The 17,490-nt window shown below is 39.4% G+C and overlaps 1 protein-coding gene across 1 annotated transcript in view; it reads left to right on the top strand.

The window, feature by feature from the left end:
- Window positions 1–266: 266 nt before the first annotated feature.
- LOC128358906 (polypeptide N-acetylgalactosaminyltransferase 18-like) overlaps window positions 267–17,490 on the top strand; it is a 157,779-nt gene continuing 140,555 nt past the window's right edge. Inside the window, exon 1 of the mRNA XM_053319309.1 lies at window positions 267–516. Coding sequence (XP_053175284.1) covers window positions 267–516 — 250 coding nt within the window. The remainder of the gene's footprint in view (window positions 517–17,490) is intronic.

Raw genomic sequence — 17,490 nt, 5'->3', positions numbered from 1 at the left:
CCTGCTTTAGTATCATTATCAGAAATACTATTATTACGGCAGCATAAAGCTTTAAAAAGCCTCCGGAGGATTTAGCAAAACCTCAGCCGGGACCTGAGAGCGCGCAGAGGCGGACTGACTCCACACAGCATCGCATCACTGGTAGTTTGATTTGGACACATTTCTCTAGTGCGTCTTTTCTCCATCCATCCATCTATCCTTCCACCTGCCTGCCTGCCTGCACGCGTCAGGGAACCAGAAGAAGAAGCCCATGGAGGGATGTCGCGATGCTGTGCACAAGGAGAACTAAAACTTTGGTGTCGACATGCGTAATCCTGAGCGGCATGACCAACATCGTGTGTCTGCTGTACGTCGGCTGGATCACCAACTATGTGGCCAACAGCGGTCCCAAAGTTGCGGAGAGCGTCGGTGGAGGAGAGGCGGAGAGAAAGTTGGAGGAGGACAGTAAAGGGGAAACCCTGAGGATTATAGAGAGGCTGGACCGGCTGGAGAGCGTCGTCAACGAGCACATTAAAGGTCAGCACGGTGTGGTGTTTAATATGATGAAAGTTTGATCCAAAGCAGCGTCTGATTATGATCCTCACCAGCCTTATTAGTCCTGGAAGGATTAGTGGAAATTAATAAATTAGTCAAAAAGCATGCAATTGACAGTCTTTTAAAGTCTTTTATCAAGCAGAACATTCCGTCATTCTCTGTCTCTAAAAGTGAGCTTTTACATTTTTTTGTTTTAAATCACAAAAAATGTGAATATTTGTGGCATTGAAACTTATATATAACACACACTATTTAAAGTGAGCACTATTTAAAAAGAAATCAATATATTAGGTTACTGAGAGTTTTATAACAGCTTCACCTTATACAAAAAGTAAAAAAGTGCATTTAATATGAGTGATGATAAAGTGAAATCTCCTTTTTTTTTTGGAAAATGAAAAACGATTAATCTTAAACTGTCAGAAGACAGCTCATCCCCAAAATGTATTTTAGTCCACATAAAAGGATATTATAGTGATACCACAGTCAAATAAATGAGTTCAATAGTGAACAAGCATTCAAATTCCTAATGTAGGAATAAACAGTGTAATGGCTGCAATCAACAACATCATGTCTGAATTCAAATATATTTAGTTTGATATATGGGATGACCCAGGAAGTTAGAAAAAAAGAGAATTTCTGGCAGTTTTGCCAAAAAGATTTAAATGATTGACAGAAAATTAATCTGCATCAAATGTTAGTAATCAGATCATCAATTTATCACCAAGCATTTCAGTTCTGTACTGCACAAAGCTTAAAGTGTGAGACAAGACAAAAGAGAAAGACTTTGTAACATGAGGAAGGCGTGAGAAGGTCACTGCAGGGCCACACACACACACACACACACACACACACACACACACACACACACACACACACACACACACAGCATGTTCATAGAGGAGCTTTATTGTTGTTAGCGATCATATTAACATTCACACATTATTTACTATGATGGTCAACTCATCAGAATATTTAATGAGGGTTTTGTTGTGAGTGGTGTCACAGTTGTGTCCTATTTGAATACTGATGCTTGTATTTGCATCATCGACCCATTTTACAGCCCTTTCTGTCCAACTCTTAAAGTCCAACCTAAATTCAGAAATCAGATTAGGTCAATTGTCTAACAGCTAATCAGGTCAGCGTTGGACCTGCCAAACTTTTCCACGTCACTCAGAATCCACAAACATCTTCCTCAAGACATCACACGAGCACGGATCATCTGTTTACCGTGTTGTTCATTGATAAAAATGTTGCAGCAACACACAGAGGACTGATAGTATCCCCCTCCTTAGTCCTCTGTGTTTTAATTATGCTCCTCCGAGCTGTACGTCAGCGAGTCAACACACATTAAGAAGTGGGACAAACTCTTCCTTTATCCTCAGCTAAATGGGACAGTGCGTGATTCACTTGCTGTACGTAAGGATTTAGGAGAAATATGCACTCCGGTGCCGCGTGAGATGATTAACACCAGATCGCTCTTTGGTGAGAGCTCTTCTCTAATGCCCAACAGACTGCAGAGAACGCCGTTCCTCTGTAAAGATAAGGGCTGTAATTTATCAAACATCTTCTGAGAAAGACTGTTGATCCGGGATTAATTTTTTCAGTTTCAGATGAGCGCACGAGGATGAGAGGCTAAATGAATGCTGTTTAGAGGGAAAAAACATCATTTCAGATGCACAGATACATACACACACTTATAGTGCATGTGCTATCTTTCAGATGCGAAAAATGATATGGCTTTGCATCATAATTTGAGCGAAACAAACCTTTAAACATGCTTTTATTTTGCTATCAGTGTGATGGTGCGGGTGCTTGACAGGATTTGACAATACTTCAGCAGTAATTTCAAGTATGTTAAATATATATGCAAATGACATACATTTCATCATTCCATTCATCAAACAGACAGCAGCAGAGCCTTTCATGTACTTATTAAACCCCTAGTCCTAATTAATTTAATTATTCTCAATGTGCCCAGATGGAAAATAATCAGTGTTTTTACTGTTTCAAATGAAAACAGACACTTTTTGGATGTTCTCACAGCTGGTGAACCAAGCTGTTATTGCTTTCAAACACTTTGACTACCTGCATTGTTTTTGCCCTTGTATGAGTCGCTGAGGTAATGAGGGGAAGTAAAATCTACAATAAATTCAAAATGTGAACAAAGCCAGCTGTTGGGTCATAGTGGCAGCTTACAACAGGGGGCACTCTGTTTCCACTCTGGATGGGAATTTTAAAGTGCTATTGTCCCTGTGATTCAGCATCACTGTCTTACAAGTGGTAAACATGGAAAGAGAACATTATCTGGTTGAGTGTAGGAAACGGTCAACTGCAAATCTGAAAGGATGCAAACTTGCACTTATACCTGAACATGCTGCATCATGTTATAATAGAGCTACGCTGCCATCAGTACGCTCTAACGCTTTGGATCCTTTTAGCTATGCGAGGTGCGGCTTCCCATTTTCCACCTACACAAACCATGCTCATCATTCACATGGAGAACGGCAGACTGATGGTGTACTGAACTGTTCAGAAGTGCTAATAGAATCTGCATAGGCTCCGGGGTTAGAGCGGGTGAGTAAATTTAGCCTCCGGAGTGCTTGGCACACTCCTCTCCTCCACTCTGCTTGGTCCTCGGAGCCGGTGCCAGATTACATTATCAGCCAGGGGCTGATGTGTTTATGTGTTTATGCTTTGTCACTGATACAAAAAGACCAGACTGTGAAGTCGACATGCAGCTTTGAATGAGAATAATTTAACGTTACAGGTAGGGAGCACAGAAAATACAAAACTGCTCTTAGATTAAAATAAAAACATTATTAGTGACTCTACTCTCATTGACAGTGAAGTGGAGGCTGATGGAGCGGGTGGTGAGATGTTTGAATGAGGGTTATATGAGCATATTAAATGTTCCTGTACCTTCAGAAGTCCATGCTGATGTCACCTGTTAATGCTCAATGTTGTATCACTTTATGAGAAGACAAAACTTTAAATCTGAGGCCATGAAGCTGAATCTCAAAGTGTTGTTTGTAGGCCTATATGAAATTAAGAAATACAGCATCAGGAAAAAAAATACTCATTTGAATAGATTTTTCAAGTTTATTCCATTACATGGATGTACATGGAAGTTCAAACTTCACTTTTTCACATGTTTTTATTCAATCATGACTAACCTTTTTGTAATTATGCTTTTAATGTAATTTCACTTGTCAGGCCAGCCACTCTTTCAGCTTTCAGTCCATCACATCCTTAGCCTTTCTCAGAAGGTTCAACAATTTACACTTAACTAGCTCGCTTCTGTTGGCAACAACTAAAAAGAAAATTGTATTTTTTCTTCCTACAGAGTTTTATGTCTTTTTCTGAGGAACACATTTGGAATCAAAACTCCTCCAGAGATAACTCTGAATTAGCTGCTGCTGTTAACACTGGTTTTGGTGCAGAGTAAAAATCCAATCTCACAAATCTGCCTAGCTAGTCAGCTGGCTGTATTTGGTAGTTGAGTTTACTCAAATAAGCTGCAAATGGCTTAAATATAAAGAGGCGGTGAGAACGCCACTGTCATGAAAGAAAAGTATTATTAAGTATTATTAATTCCATTATGAAATAAAAACTTACTTCTGAGGGCATACTATACTTTATGAAAACAAGAAAAATTATACAACAGTTCATAATGATTTCACTTCAAATCATTTCTTAAATCAATTTTCAGTTTATTGGTTGATTTATATATTTGTCTGTATTTATGCATATCAATTAAACTGTCAAAATGTATTAATACAGCACATTTCATCCAGCAGAAGTCATTCAAAATGCTACATAATAATAAAGAGTAATGCACTTGTAACAGAGGAATAAGTTAAGAATGAAGAAAAGTGTATTTTGTTTATTGTTATAATCATATTATTTATCTATAGAGGATTTTTTTTTGCCTTCACAAAGGCATCAAAATAAAAGACAAGTCACTAATCATCAGGTTTTAAGAAACATTAAAAAAAACAATCTTTGTGATAAAAAAACCTATTAAATGTAGGAAAGAATAATAAAAAAATTTTTTTCAAAGAAATGGACAACATGTACATATTCAGATTTAGGTTGGATTTTCCATTTGGTTAGCTAAGCAGAGATGAGATGTCCTGGCTCTGCTGAACATATCAGGTGGCCCCTCTGGCTGGTGCCATGTTACATTGCTGGCTATGGTGAGGCCGAGACTCAGCGAGGAAGAGATTCAGGTCATGAAACAGTGCATATTTTAACATTTGTTTACAACCATTCATTCCCACGTTGCGTGACTGCATAAGTGTGAGCTACACGAAATTAAAAGCAGAAAGAATACTTATTTCTAAGAGATAAAAATGAAGTCTTGGCTACAACGTCTCATCTGCATCTTCAGAGAATCAGCCTCCTCACATGTGATGTTGTGTTTTGATCCGTGTTCTGCATTATTTGTTCCTATCCTGCCAAACACAAGTCTTATTTTTAGTAGTCTCTTTATGAGTCAATGCAAGTTGATCCATGTTGACAGTCTGCTGAAGAGGAGGAGTGTACATGGTGGACTTCTGAGACTGTGTGTGTGTGTGTGTGTGCCCGTCACAGTGTAAGTTGCATGTCTGGCGCGTCATCAAAGATGCATGGCGGTGGTGTGAGATCTGATGTTGATGTCACCGCCTATAGAGGCCGTGTATCGTTGCGTGAAGAATACCGTCACTGCAAACATCCTGACATCAGTCGGTTCGGGGCTGCCTTGACACGGTAACACACAGGTGCACACTGGGACATCGGAACAAAGACATCAATCCTGTTGCCTACTGCCAGTTACACACTTAGATGCCTGAGGATGATACAAAATAATGCAATTCAGCGGAAGAGCAAAGAAAGAAAGAAAACACTGATGCAGGTGGACGTTCAAAACAATACTGGATTATCAACACTGACATCCTGTCCCCCTTGCTTGCATCTGCATTCTCATACCACTGAAAATTTGAAAGGAAAGGTGCCAGGGAAGGTGATATCATTTGGCCATGAACCCTATTCTATATTCTCGTACTTGTCAGTGAGATGAAGGAGGTGTGACACTCGCAATTCCAGAAGTGTCACTTTCCTCAGATTAAAGCTGGACGGCTTTGTTGCACCTCCTCCGTGTGGTTGATCCTTGACAGCAGAGCACAGATGATTAAGTTATGCTTCAGGAGAGCTTGCCCTCAGTCTCTTTCTGTTGAAGATATTTTAAGGCAAGATCCAAAATTAACTTCTTGCCACACCTGTCTACATCTTGTGACCTAGAAAATTGACCTGGAAAGTGTATATTTTTTTTTGGCTGGACCAAAAAAAAGTGAATCTGAGAAATAGTTTACTATCACTGTCAATTCAGCAACAGCACCATGGTGTAAGATTGTCGTATAATTTTAAGCTGGTGTTGTCCAGGTCTGTGCAGTCTGAAACACAGAGAATTCACTTTCCTTCTGTTGGGCAGTGTTCAGTTTGCATCATGGATAAGCTGCTATACGCTGACACCCGTACCCATGACCTCAACCCTGTCTTAACCAGTGGTTGCATTAGACTTTCTCATCGTCCACCATTTCGATGGACAGGATCGTAAAAATTCACTACAAAACATCCGGTCCTCAGCTCTTCAATATGTGGTCGGCAACTGGATAGTGAGATGTGTTAAGTCAAGTGTGGAGGTCAGGAATGATGCCCACATGCTCCTGAGGGAATTTTTAAAATAGTTTTAGCCTACCCAATATGCAAAATTGAACTGTGTGAGCGTGATGCCACAGAACTTGGTGGCACGTAAAGCCTCACTGAATGTTGTTTCCGCCTCATTCATCAAGTCCTCTCTGGCCATCAGTTGTTGCTCATGTCCTCCACCACATCAGTCATTTTTTTTCATCTCGTTTATCAATGCAGACACAGTTATCTGGCTGTTTAACGAAACTCTGGACACTCAGCTGTTGAGACCTTTTGTTATAATATGTAGCAATGGCTAAAGCCACCTAGACAACGAGGTCATGGCCGCGAGACACAAGACTAGGTAATAGCTCATCAATATGCACGCTCGCCACCAACTGGCCAGAGGTATGAACAACTTGAAGTTACATAAAAAAGTTTAAAAAATTCCATCGATGATGGAAAAACAATCTGTTAACGAGACCTCTGGGCTAATCATTTCAACATAACTTGATCAGTAGAGCTTTAGAGGGCAACACATCCTGGAAGTATGTGCTGTGTGGGAGGTTTGGTCCAAGGCAACAATAGTCCTTCAATGAAGCCATTGTTATACTTTTGATTTTATTGACTCAGCCTGTCTATGGTGGCCACTAGAGACAGAGATTAACAGGCAGAAGGTAACCACCCAGTGTGATGGATGACTTTTCCTGAGTCGTCCTTCTTTAGACACATTGTAGTGCAGAGGAGGCTCATCCATGGAGGCAGAAGAGGTCGCTTCTCCTCTATGTTTGAGATGCAAGACAGACACTGAAATATAAAGAGTAATTTCATCAGGTGGAGGATAATGATGAAGTATGATGTGGTTACATGCTGTTTGAATATGGGTTGCTATAATTCAACAGGGTATCCTATAAATGTTGTTGAGGAATGGAGTTTTAAAATCTTGTTCTATGTTTTTAACTCTGAGCATCTGGCCCCTCTAAAGCTTTCTGCACAGCCCTGCATTTGAACATAAGAACATAACATAACTTGAACATAAGAAAGTACAGATAAGTAGCCAACTAGTGTAAAATAACATGAGGCCGTGTGTTGGTTCAGTGACATTTGCTGCTTGGTTGTAATGTCAGACCTCACATGCCAGTATTCCTTCATCAGTTCCAATCGGACGGTATTATTTATTACAAACACACAGTCAAATATAACACCTCGCACAATATGATACAGCAGTAAACAGGCAGGTATGCACATTTTAGATCAGATTTGATATCAGTGTGAGTAATATAATAGGAGATGTTCAGCAAAAGTCCTCAGAGATGCGTGTCAGACTGAGTCAGAGCATTGCTGCAGTGTCAAAGAGATTCTCCACATGAATAAGATACAGGATGGATCAAGCTACACGTCACATTAGTATCATCACCATCACCGGCCTGGAAGCTCACACAGATGACAACAGTTTTAGTTCTCATAAATAACCCCTATGATACTGCTTAGGAGTTTGTGGCTCAGCTGCACTCACACAAGAAGAGAGATCTTAACTCTGTTGACTCTGAGCAGGTTGGTTCTTCAGGGATATGGCTGAAAAGCATAAGGACCTCTTTGAACTGGAAATCGTTTTAGCTGAGACAATGTCTGGAAGTGGGGATGAGGTCACAACGGCTGACTAGTCTTTTAAAAATTCATAGTCATACCGTCACAGAAGGCCACTCACTCAAGGATGAAAGGCATCGTGACCAGATCCCAGCAAACGAAATGTGGGACAAAGAGTGTGTTTGTGTGAGATAATGATGGACACATTACCAATGGTGAGAGCTAGTCTAAAATTTTGATATTATGTCTGCAACTTTAGAAAAACAAACATTTCTATTCTGCTCCTGTTGTGGAAATACAAACATGCCTATGAAATTATACACTGCTGAGTTTAAGATTAGAAAATGATTACACTACAATAATGAGACACAACACACAAAATTGGCATTGGCTCATCTCAACAATCAAAGAACAAACTTGATCTGTTATAGTTTCTGAAGTAACAAAGAAATTATCTGTGATTGGTTGAACATATCAGTTTATATGATTACAGGCAATGGCAAATAACCACAAGACATACACAGAAACAAAGGGCCCCAAACCATACATGACTCTTGTCCCCTTACCGTGTTGTGGTCATCCCAAAACCCAGAGCATCCATCTTATTTGGACATGAACCATGATAAGGAACAGAAAGAATATTCCTTTCTAACATATACAGTTACAAGGTAAAAAGCACTGATCCTACTTTCACAATCTGATATTAAAACGATAAACTCGTTACTTTTACACTTTATTTATACAACTTCCCCAACTCCCATGCTAAGTCAATACAGTAAGTGTAAAAGGAAGCTAAAGTTTTGCAGTTTTTATGCTCTTATGCAATAGTCTGCTTGCCCTCACATATTCCCTTTTTTCTACTGTTATAAGTACAGTGTTGCATCAACACTGGATCTGAATAAACTGTGTACAGTAAAACAGATCAGACAGGTTGCTGACATAGGATTCAAGTCATGGCTTCTGTTCTTTCGGGTATATTACCGGTGCTTTAAAAAGGATATATGGCATATAAAATCGAGGCTGAGCACAGGGTAGTATATCCAAAAAAGAAAAGTGATACATTTAGATGGAGCAACATTGTGCATAAAAGTGTTCATCTACACTTTGTCCATCCATAAATTACACAGGATTTCACTCAGTGGTCTTCCTGCTCCTATACTTCAAAAATGAAAACATACCATGATTGCACCTACCAACACCATATTATTAAAGGTATTCAGACTTTTTAGTAGAACCATATACTGAAGTGAAACCAAAACAGAAGGCATTATTCATTTCAAGTCATTCAATTCATCCTCCCAACCCAAATCCAACTACTGCAATTCATTAAAAATGAGGCAAAAATAAAATATTAAATGATAATAAAAACCAGCTTAACCCTTAGATGCACAAGCTATGCAAACCCCCTCTAAGGGACAACATGGGTCAAAAATGACCCGTATTGACATACAGTGTTATTTCATGCATGGTTGAGTGTTTCTTTGCTATATTTTTGGAAATCAACTTATTTCATAATTTAATATTCAAAATATTCATTAAATATATTGTCTTTGAAAACCATAAATCATTATTTTTGTTTCTCCTTTTTTAATTAATGAACTAAAATAGCTTTTGTATTATTACATCAAGTTTACACACATGGGTCGAAAATGACCTGTGTATGCAGGTGTGATATTTTTCTTTAAAAATGACATACTATAATAATGATTGTGTCAAAAAACATTATTTTAGCAGTGATTTGGACCAAAGAATAACAGTTAATATTTGAAATGTTCATTTGTCACTTTGTCACACTCACATGTAGCATACACCATACAACCGATAACACTGGTTTTGAACTGTTAGTGCATCTGAAGTGTTACTGCAGTGAACTGTGGTGAATGCTGAACATATAAAATGAATGAATAAAAGAAAAGAAAACTGATCAAATAAACTCTTATGAGTAAGATGCAATATAGTACAGGTCTGTCAAACTCAAACACCCAGTGGGCCGAAATAAAAAAACTGGGTCCAAGTCGAGGGCGGGAAATATTCAATATTTATTATGAACTTTTACACATATTGAATCTGAAAATGTCCTAAAGCTTTAGCTTATTAGCTATTGCAATAATATTAATTCATTTGAATAGGCCTAAATATGAACTCACCCTTAATGTTACACACATATAGAATCTGAACTATTCGGGGAACTAACTGAACCAATCTGAATTATACTAACTAAATGGTGCATGTGACATATTGGCGGGCCAGTTCTGATAGACATTAGATATTATCTGGCTGGGGGGGTAAATAAAATTACACCACAGGCCGGATTTGGCCCCTGGGCCTTGAGTTTGACAGCTATGATCTAGCGCCTACATGCCTCACAAACGACAACGACATGTTTGTCCTCCTTGCACACAGGGCTGGTGCACTTAGAACACCAGATTAATGCTAGCTTTCGATCTTTGCTAGCTGGGCAGATCTTGCACCTCTTCCTCTTCACTTGGCCCTCCTGTGGCTGGGTGGTGGTTGCCCTGGTTAACCCACATCTTCCCATTGCCTCTGTGATATGGGTTTGGAGGTGGGGCATGCCCTCCATGCGCCTCCTCATGTGTGGCATGACCAGCTCTTTGCCCAGCTCCTTTATGAAGAGCCGCCATGCATTAGTCACACCACCCATGTAACCAGGTTGGTGTGCAGTGTAGTTGGTGAAGGCGTTGAGGGTGGCAACATCCAGCATATTGTGCCAGAGCACCATGGGCCACCTCCGTGTTCTCCGCTTGCAGGTGTACGTGCAAACCATTTGATCCATTGTGTCCACTCCAGATTTCGTGTGGTTGTAGGACTGGATCACTTCTGGCTTCCTTTTGACACTATGGTCATCTACTGCTGTGTCATTATGCATGGTGCTTAGTAGCACAACAGCCTTCCCCTTTTTCGGGACATAGCTCACCATCGTCATGTTGCCACAGAATCCAAATTCGGAGCTGTACTTCTACTTACATGAATCAGATGTGAAAAAAGCAGCCTGTTTTGTTCTGAGTGGAATGTGAAAAGTTGTCCAGTTGTTTAGTTCTGACAAGTGAAAAGTTGTCCACAGTAAAAATGTTCCTAACTGCAACCATTTTATGAATGAAAGTGACATGGGTCACTTTTGACCCATGTGTGTAAACTTGATGTAGTGATACAAAACCTATTTTAGTTCCAACATGTAAACAGAGAAAATGAAAAAAAAATGATTTATGGTAATCAAAAACAAGATATGTAATGAATACTTTGAAATATTAAATGATTAAATTAATATATTTTAAATTACATAGCAAAGAAACACAGCCATGCATGAAATAACATAGGAAATGAATACGGGTCATTTTTGACCCATGTTGCGCTTTAGAAGGGTAGTCGTACAAAAATGATTTTTATTAAAAAAGTAAAAAATTAAAAATGAAAATAAGAATTTGTGATGATCAAAAACAAGTTAGTTGAGGAATTCCTGGAATTCTGAATTGTGAAATTAATTTATTGCAAAGATATTTACGATTAAAACTCTGTCGGGTCACTTTTGACCCATCTTATGCATCAAAGGGTTAATACAAATTAAAAACCAGTCGGCAGGAACCAAAACTATAAAATTCAAATACGTTTCTTCAGTTTTGTCCATCACCTCAACAACTGCAACACAAGAATAGCCCCATATTAAAGTTTAGCGCCACACTAGAGGCCCACATTATTCTATATTCTGAACAAAGTTCCTTAGATTTTCTTTTTGACTTTGACTTTTTGTTTGAGTGTACAGCTTCCAACGAGGCCTCGTCCTTGAGTGCCTAAGTGTAAAATTTCTTATAGCTCTATGTAAAGTTTTTATACTTTAATTTCACACTTGAATTTCACAATTGATAAGCTCCACAGAGCACCGGTTGCAATGGTCAGTCCCACCGCCCATTGCCGCTGAGGGAAAACACTCTCTACAGCATTTGTAATGGGGACTGCTGAAGAGAAAGGAGTCATATTTGGTGTCTTTGTGTCCTGAAGCAAGGCTGACCACTTCCCCACAACAGGAGCTCTTCTCTCCACAGTTTCCCGATGATGTGGCTAAATCACACAGTGTTCTTCATACACTTCACCCATGTCCAGTTTCCCCCTTATCTGGAGGACTTCCACAGCATCACAGAGATATGGGAGAATGTGAACTTGCTGAGCTTGCAACATTCGTAGTAATTGGAAGAGTCATGTTTGATTGCTGCTGTCTTTTGGCCTGAAAACAATTGAAGGATAGCACTGGTCTTCATACCAAGGAAGAAATCCATCTGTCATTGTTGGACCTTTTGCCTTGAGAGGTAACATAATGTCATATAGCTCACAGAAGGTCCCATCCTCTCCCTTCAACAGCAGCACATCATGGACGATTTTCATTACATTATTGAGGAGGACAGGTAGACCTGTAGCTCGAGCAGTTGCCCATCACTCTCCTGATTCTTTTTAAGTATAGCTGCCACAGTGACTTTGGGCACTGATCCTCTCCCGGTGACAAGTTATGGCTCTTGATAGCTGTCCAGCTGTCATGTAGCTAATTGACAGTGGGCCATATCCTATCTTGTTGGCCTCAACAACGTGATAATCCTATTCTGCTGCTTGCAATTATTCTGTACATTTGGAGGATGATGAAAAATGACTGAATATTTTGTTCTCTATGGACTTCGTGTCAATGTCCAACCTGTCTCCAGCATATTAGGGTTAGTAGGCCATACAGATGAGATAAGATATTCCTTTATTAGTCCCAAGATGGGGACATTTTCATTATTTCATCATCAGTTGCCTTTATAATATCACTCTTGTCTGCTTTTAGCCTCTAGAAAACACATTTTTTTTTCATCATAATATACACTTGCATTATCGGCAGAATATGCTTAAAAATGATATCCAGTCACAGTTCAGTTTCACAGATCTTTTGAAACCCAACTCTGGTCTAACAGACAGTTGGATAGGCAGTCTGAGAAATGTTCTATTCTCATGATAAGAAGCATCTGAAGCCATTGAAACAAAAGGCATGTGTGTGTTTTTGTCACTGTGGAGCTGAACCATTGGTGTTTTTAAGTCTCTCAAAGAATTCACCATAGAAGCAGGTGCAAGCATATCTATAACGGTTTTTAAGACCACGTGACATTTTTTTTAGCAATCTCCAAGTCTGGAAAAATGAGTGGTGCTAGCTTACTACCACAGTCTGCTGACCTGTATGATTGGGAGTCCTGCACAATCACAATGTAGTAAATGTTAGCTATTTCAGTTGCTGTTACCTTGACTGTCTTTCAATCATTTTTGAGTTTCAGTAAGAATGCATCCACAGATGGGCGTATCTCTTTTTCAGCCACACATTTCTTGTGACTCACATGTGTTGTGCCGCTTCATGTTCTATTTCCCCCAGTGTGAAATTGAAAAATAACTGGCAAAAAAGAGAATCGCCTTCACCCCCGTTCTAAGTAGTTTTCCGGTCTTTGTTGAAGCTGCATTTTCTTTTCTTTGCCATAGCTTCCATCATATTCCACCTAAATCTGACTGCATTGCAATTGTCCTCATTGGCGGTAGTGGAGGCAGCAAAGACAGTCACAAGTTAACCTGCACTTGATCCTCGTGTGGGAAGTTTGATTGACATTCACAGCACCATGATGACAGCATTCCCTGCTTTCTTCACAGCCTCTGGATAAAAGCCTGATTTTCAGAAAAGCATCTGTCCTACTGTGGTTTGACTTTTAAAAACTAGAGCCAATCAAAATTTTGGACATCCTCTCAATGTGTGGGATGCAAGACAAGGAATAAAAATGCTGTTCCATGTAAAGCGAGATAATTGGTCACCTGATTGTTAAAACTTTGAATAGAACTGCATGTATTATTAAGACAAACTCATTATGTTTCATCTGGGCCTAAATCCTAAACTATTCCTTTTTGTTTTCCTCAGAGCTTTTAAAAATGTCAAGAAATCCCCAACTGCTTGTTTCTTTTTTAGAAGAAGCACAAACAGAAGCACAAACAATATTTATATAGTTTTGGGCTTGCACAGATGATTGCATAATGGTTTCTCGAAGTTATTTTCCTAGATCAAATCTTGGATAGGAAATGATCTGAGTGTTATTAGGGGGAGCCACACTAACAGCCTCTTGGCATTTTGTCTCTGCAGTCAAACCACTTCTACACAAATACCATATTTGTAATATTAAAAAAAAAGACATTACATTTATTCAAAAAGGCTTTGTGGATGCAGCTGACAAAAATATACCACCATTCTCCAGTTGATTTTATGTTATTTCAGTTCAGTTCAGATGGTGTCAAAGCTCATTCCAGACAGCATAAGTCCAGCCAGATTTGCTGAGATTAAACTTTCACGATCTAATTTGCTCACTCCAGCTAGCGTGCACGGGCTAGTTAGCCATCATCAGTTTGTGTCGGAAATTGCCAAAGTCCACATTCATCCTTCTCGCTCAGTTGGTCACACCTACTCAGTGTGAACAAAAGTTTCTTGCTCTTAAGGTGATGAAGTCTCTCACATTACGGTATTAATTTATATTCACACAGTCAATTGTGCAATAAAAGCCGTCATGAATAATTGGTGAACTAATCATATCAGTGAGGTTGTAGAGCAGCGTAACATTCTGTCTTAGCTTGAACATGACCACTTCACAAATGAACCACCACTATCACCACTGTCACTCCTTATGACACAAGACCCTTTTCACCTGACTCAAATGCTGTCAACGCTGTCACTTAGACATACAGCAGGTCTGTGATTCTACTGTATGAATTCTGGATGACCTGGTTTTCCACTATCTGTAGTTGTCAGCAAGAATCAAATGGAAATGTCCACATTGTTGTGTGTTGGTATTTGTTTTTAAATATCTACAGTATGTTATAATATTCGTATTCACATATATTCATGTATTATCACCCTAACAAGTAGATATGGCTAATGTGTTTGCTAGCACTCCAGCAGGCAAGGAGCGACATTCATCTGGAGTTGTGTTTCTGTCCACCAGGCAACCCTCTCTTGCGCTTCTTTTTTGCTCTGTTTTGGCTCCACTGTGTTCACAAGCTAGTTGCTAACTTTGTCTGTGTGTTGTTTGGTGCTAGACAGCTAGCATACAGTGTTTGTGAGACTGTTAAGAGCAGTGAGACAGAACCGAACAGCAAATTTGCAGCCCGTAAAAAAACAAAACAAGCTAAGCTTAAAGTAGAAAAAAATAAAAGCATTTAGAGCATGTGGAAAACAGCTTATCAAAGTAATACAAAGAAAAAAACATAAGTTACCTCAATGGCTGTGTGCTGCAAACAAGGGAATTATCCTTGGTCCTTTGAGGCTCCTTAAATAGGTTGATATTTAGCATGTATCTTAGCTTGCAGCAAATGTGCATCTTTATCTGCTCATTTCTCCCTTCTCATGTACACCAGGACAGCACAACTGGATTTCAAAATAAAAGTGGCTGTTTACAATAAAAGTTATCTTTTAAAATAACACAAAAATAACTGAAATATATTCTAAAAGACAATAATGACATTACAAATTACAAACAACGGTTACACATATTATACATAGACATCTAATCCATCAGTCATCAAAAGTATTGATTAGTGCAGATTTACTGAACTCAAAAAAGATTTAGCGTTCAGTTCTCTTACAAAAACAGTGAGGTTTTTTTTCAACTGTAAGCGTCTTGTATTGCTTTTAGTTGTGTAAGGGAATCTGATTTAAACCATTAGAAATGCACACAGGGCTTGTAGTGATTGAATAACATGTTGAACCGCATTAGCAGAGTACACATCCCTCCAGTCAGTCCTACTTTTAGCTTCTCCTTTTAGTCGTCCATGTTAAACACATAAAGAGTCCATAAGTGCAGGTACTTTGGTTGGAAATGCAAAGCAGGAGACTACACTCCTTTAATGGTCCTGTGAGAGCCACGAGCAGGGTGGTTCATTAAAGAAGGGAACTGTTCGAATGCCGGTCAATACCCCCCCCCCCCCCCCCCCCCCATCACTTTACACACATGAACCCACACACACACACACACACACACACACACACACACACACACACACACACACACACACACACACTCTCACAGGAGATTTCATAATGGACTTAACCATCACTGCAGAGACTCTGTAGGGTAGTTTGTGGCATTGACTTGACATATATGCAGCCTTGGAATGTGAACAACTCATGCACACGAACACACAAGACATGACAACCACACACATACACACACATGCACACACATCTTCCAAATCCCAAAAGCAGTAAAGTGCAAGCTGCTAATTCAGCCACTCATGCATAGACTTGTCTCATCCCATAAGCGGGAAGTGTATAAGGAGGTATATGTGTGCTTAGTACAGAGACTCAAAAAGGCACATAGCCTTTTGTGAGCCTGTCTACTTTTAAATGTGTGTGTGTTTGTGCACATACACACACAAGTTCTCATACAGTCTTAACCCGACTGTATACACGTCATCATTCGCAGGAGAGGACTTTCTCATGAAGGAGCCTGTTCACATTTCACACCCAACATGTCCAACATGGAATCCAACACTTAGTAAAGTTGCCACTGTCACTCACTGTCTTCTAAATCCCACAATGCATTTCCCTGAGGCTGCATTATGACACTGCAGGGAGGCTTTTCCTCAGCGCTGCCCCACAGCTAAATTCCTCCAGCGAGGCTTTGGGAAGACTATCACAGGCGGTAAGCCTCATAAAGTTGTCATCTGGGGGGGCTGCCTGACACATCTGGTGTCAGGTCTCTGCTTTAAGCAGCATTTCTCAAAGCACTTGATGGGCTAAAGGAAAATAAGTGTGCATGCCCAAATTGTAGTGAAGAAAGAAGCATGAAGAGTCAATGACATGGTGCAGATTTAACTGAGAGGAGATGTACTAATTATTGTTTTATACTTATAAGTGTGCATAATCAGCAACTACTTTGCATTTTCTAACCATTTTGCTCTTCACTATTTCTATAACCAAAAGATTGTCTGTGTTTTGCTTGTCTGAGATAAGAAGTGTCATCTGGCAGCAGGGAACATAACTTCAGATACTCTTTTTTTTTTTTTTTTTTTTTTTAAATCTGTGCATTTTCAATGAAAATATGTAGGCTACACTGAAAACATGAGGCTAAAGAACACAGAACACAGATTTTTTTGCATCAAGGGAACAGCAACCTCAGCACAGCAAGGAATAGAGAAGACCAATAAGAAGTTGTCACCCCTAGGGAAGGTCCAATCAGAGCCTACAGGTGGATGCAGAGTGAAATGCTATATGAACTGCAGCAGTAGCGGGCAGGGTCCGTTTTCCCCCAAACGCATGCACTTATGAGTTGCATAAAAGCAATATCAGGCTATTTATAACATATAGGCTAAGCAATAGATATCAAGTTGGCACCCTACCAACTGGTGTACTTACAGGGTTTCATAAAATGTAATAAATAAATAAATAGCCAAGAAGTAGCCTTGAGGAAAAGTCGGCAGCCCAAGAGACGCACTTAGGGTTTTATTCGTTTGACAATTTATATGAGCTACCCAACTCTCAGCGCACTTATGCTACAATCCGTTACCTCCAAATATAAAACAAATATGACATCACTATATGGCTATAACAACATGCAATGCAACATCATGAAACAAAAAAACCCCAAACTTTATTTTCAGTCTGGATATAAGCTTACCTATGATGATCTAGAAATGTAA

Source organism: Scomber japonicus, chromosome 5, assembly GCF_027409825.1.
Source record: "Scomber japonicus isolate fScoJap1 chromosome 5, fScoJap1.pri, whole genome shotgun sequence".
Taxonomy (NCBI): Eukaryota; Metazoa; Chordata; class Actinopteri; order Scombriformes; family Scombridae; genus Scomber; species Scomber japonicus.
The sequence above is the reverse complement of the archived record's forward strand: the minus strand, read 5'-3'. Positions and strand labels throughout refer to the sequence as shown.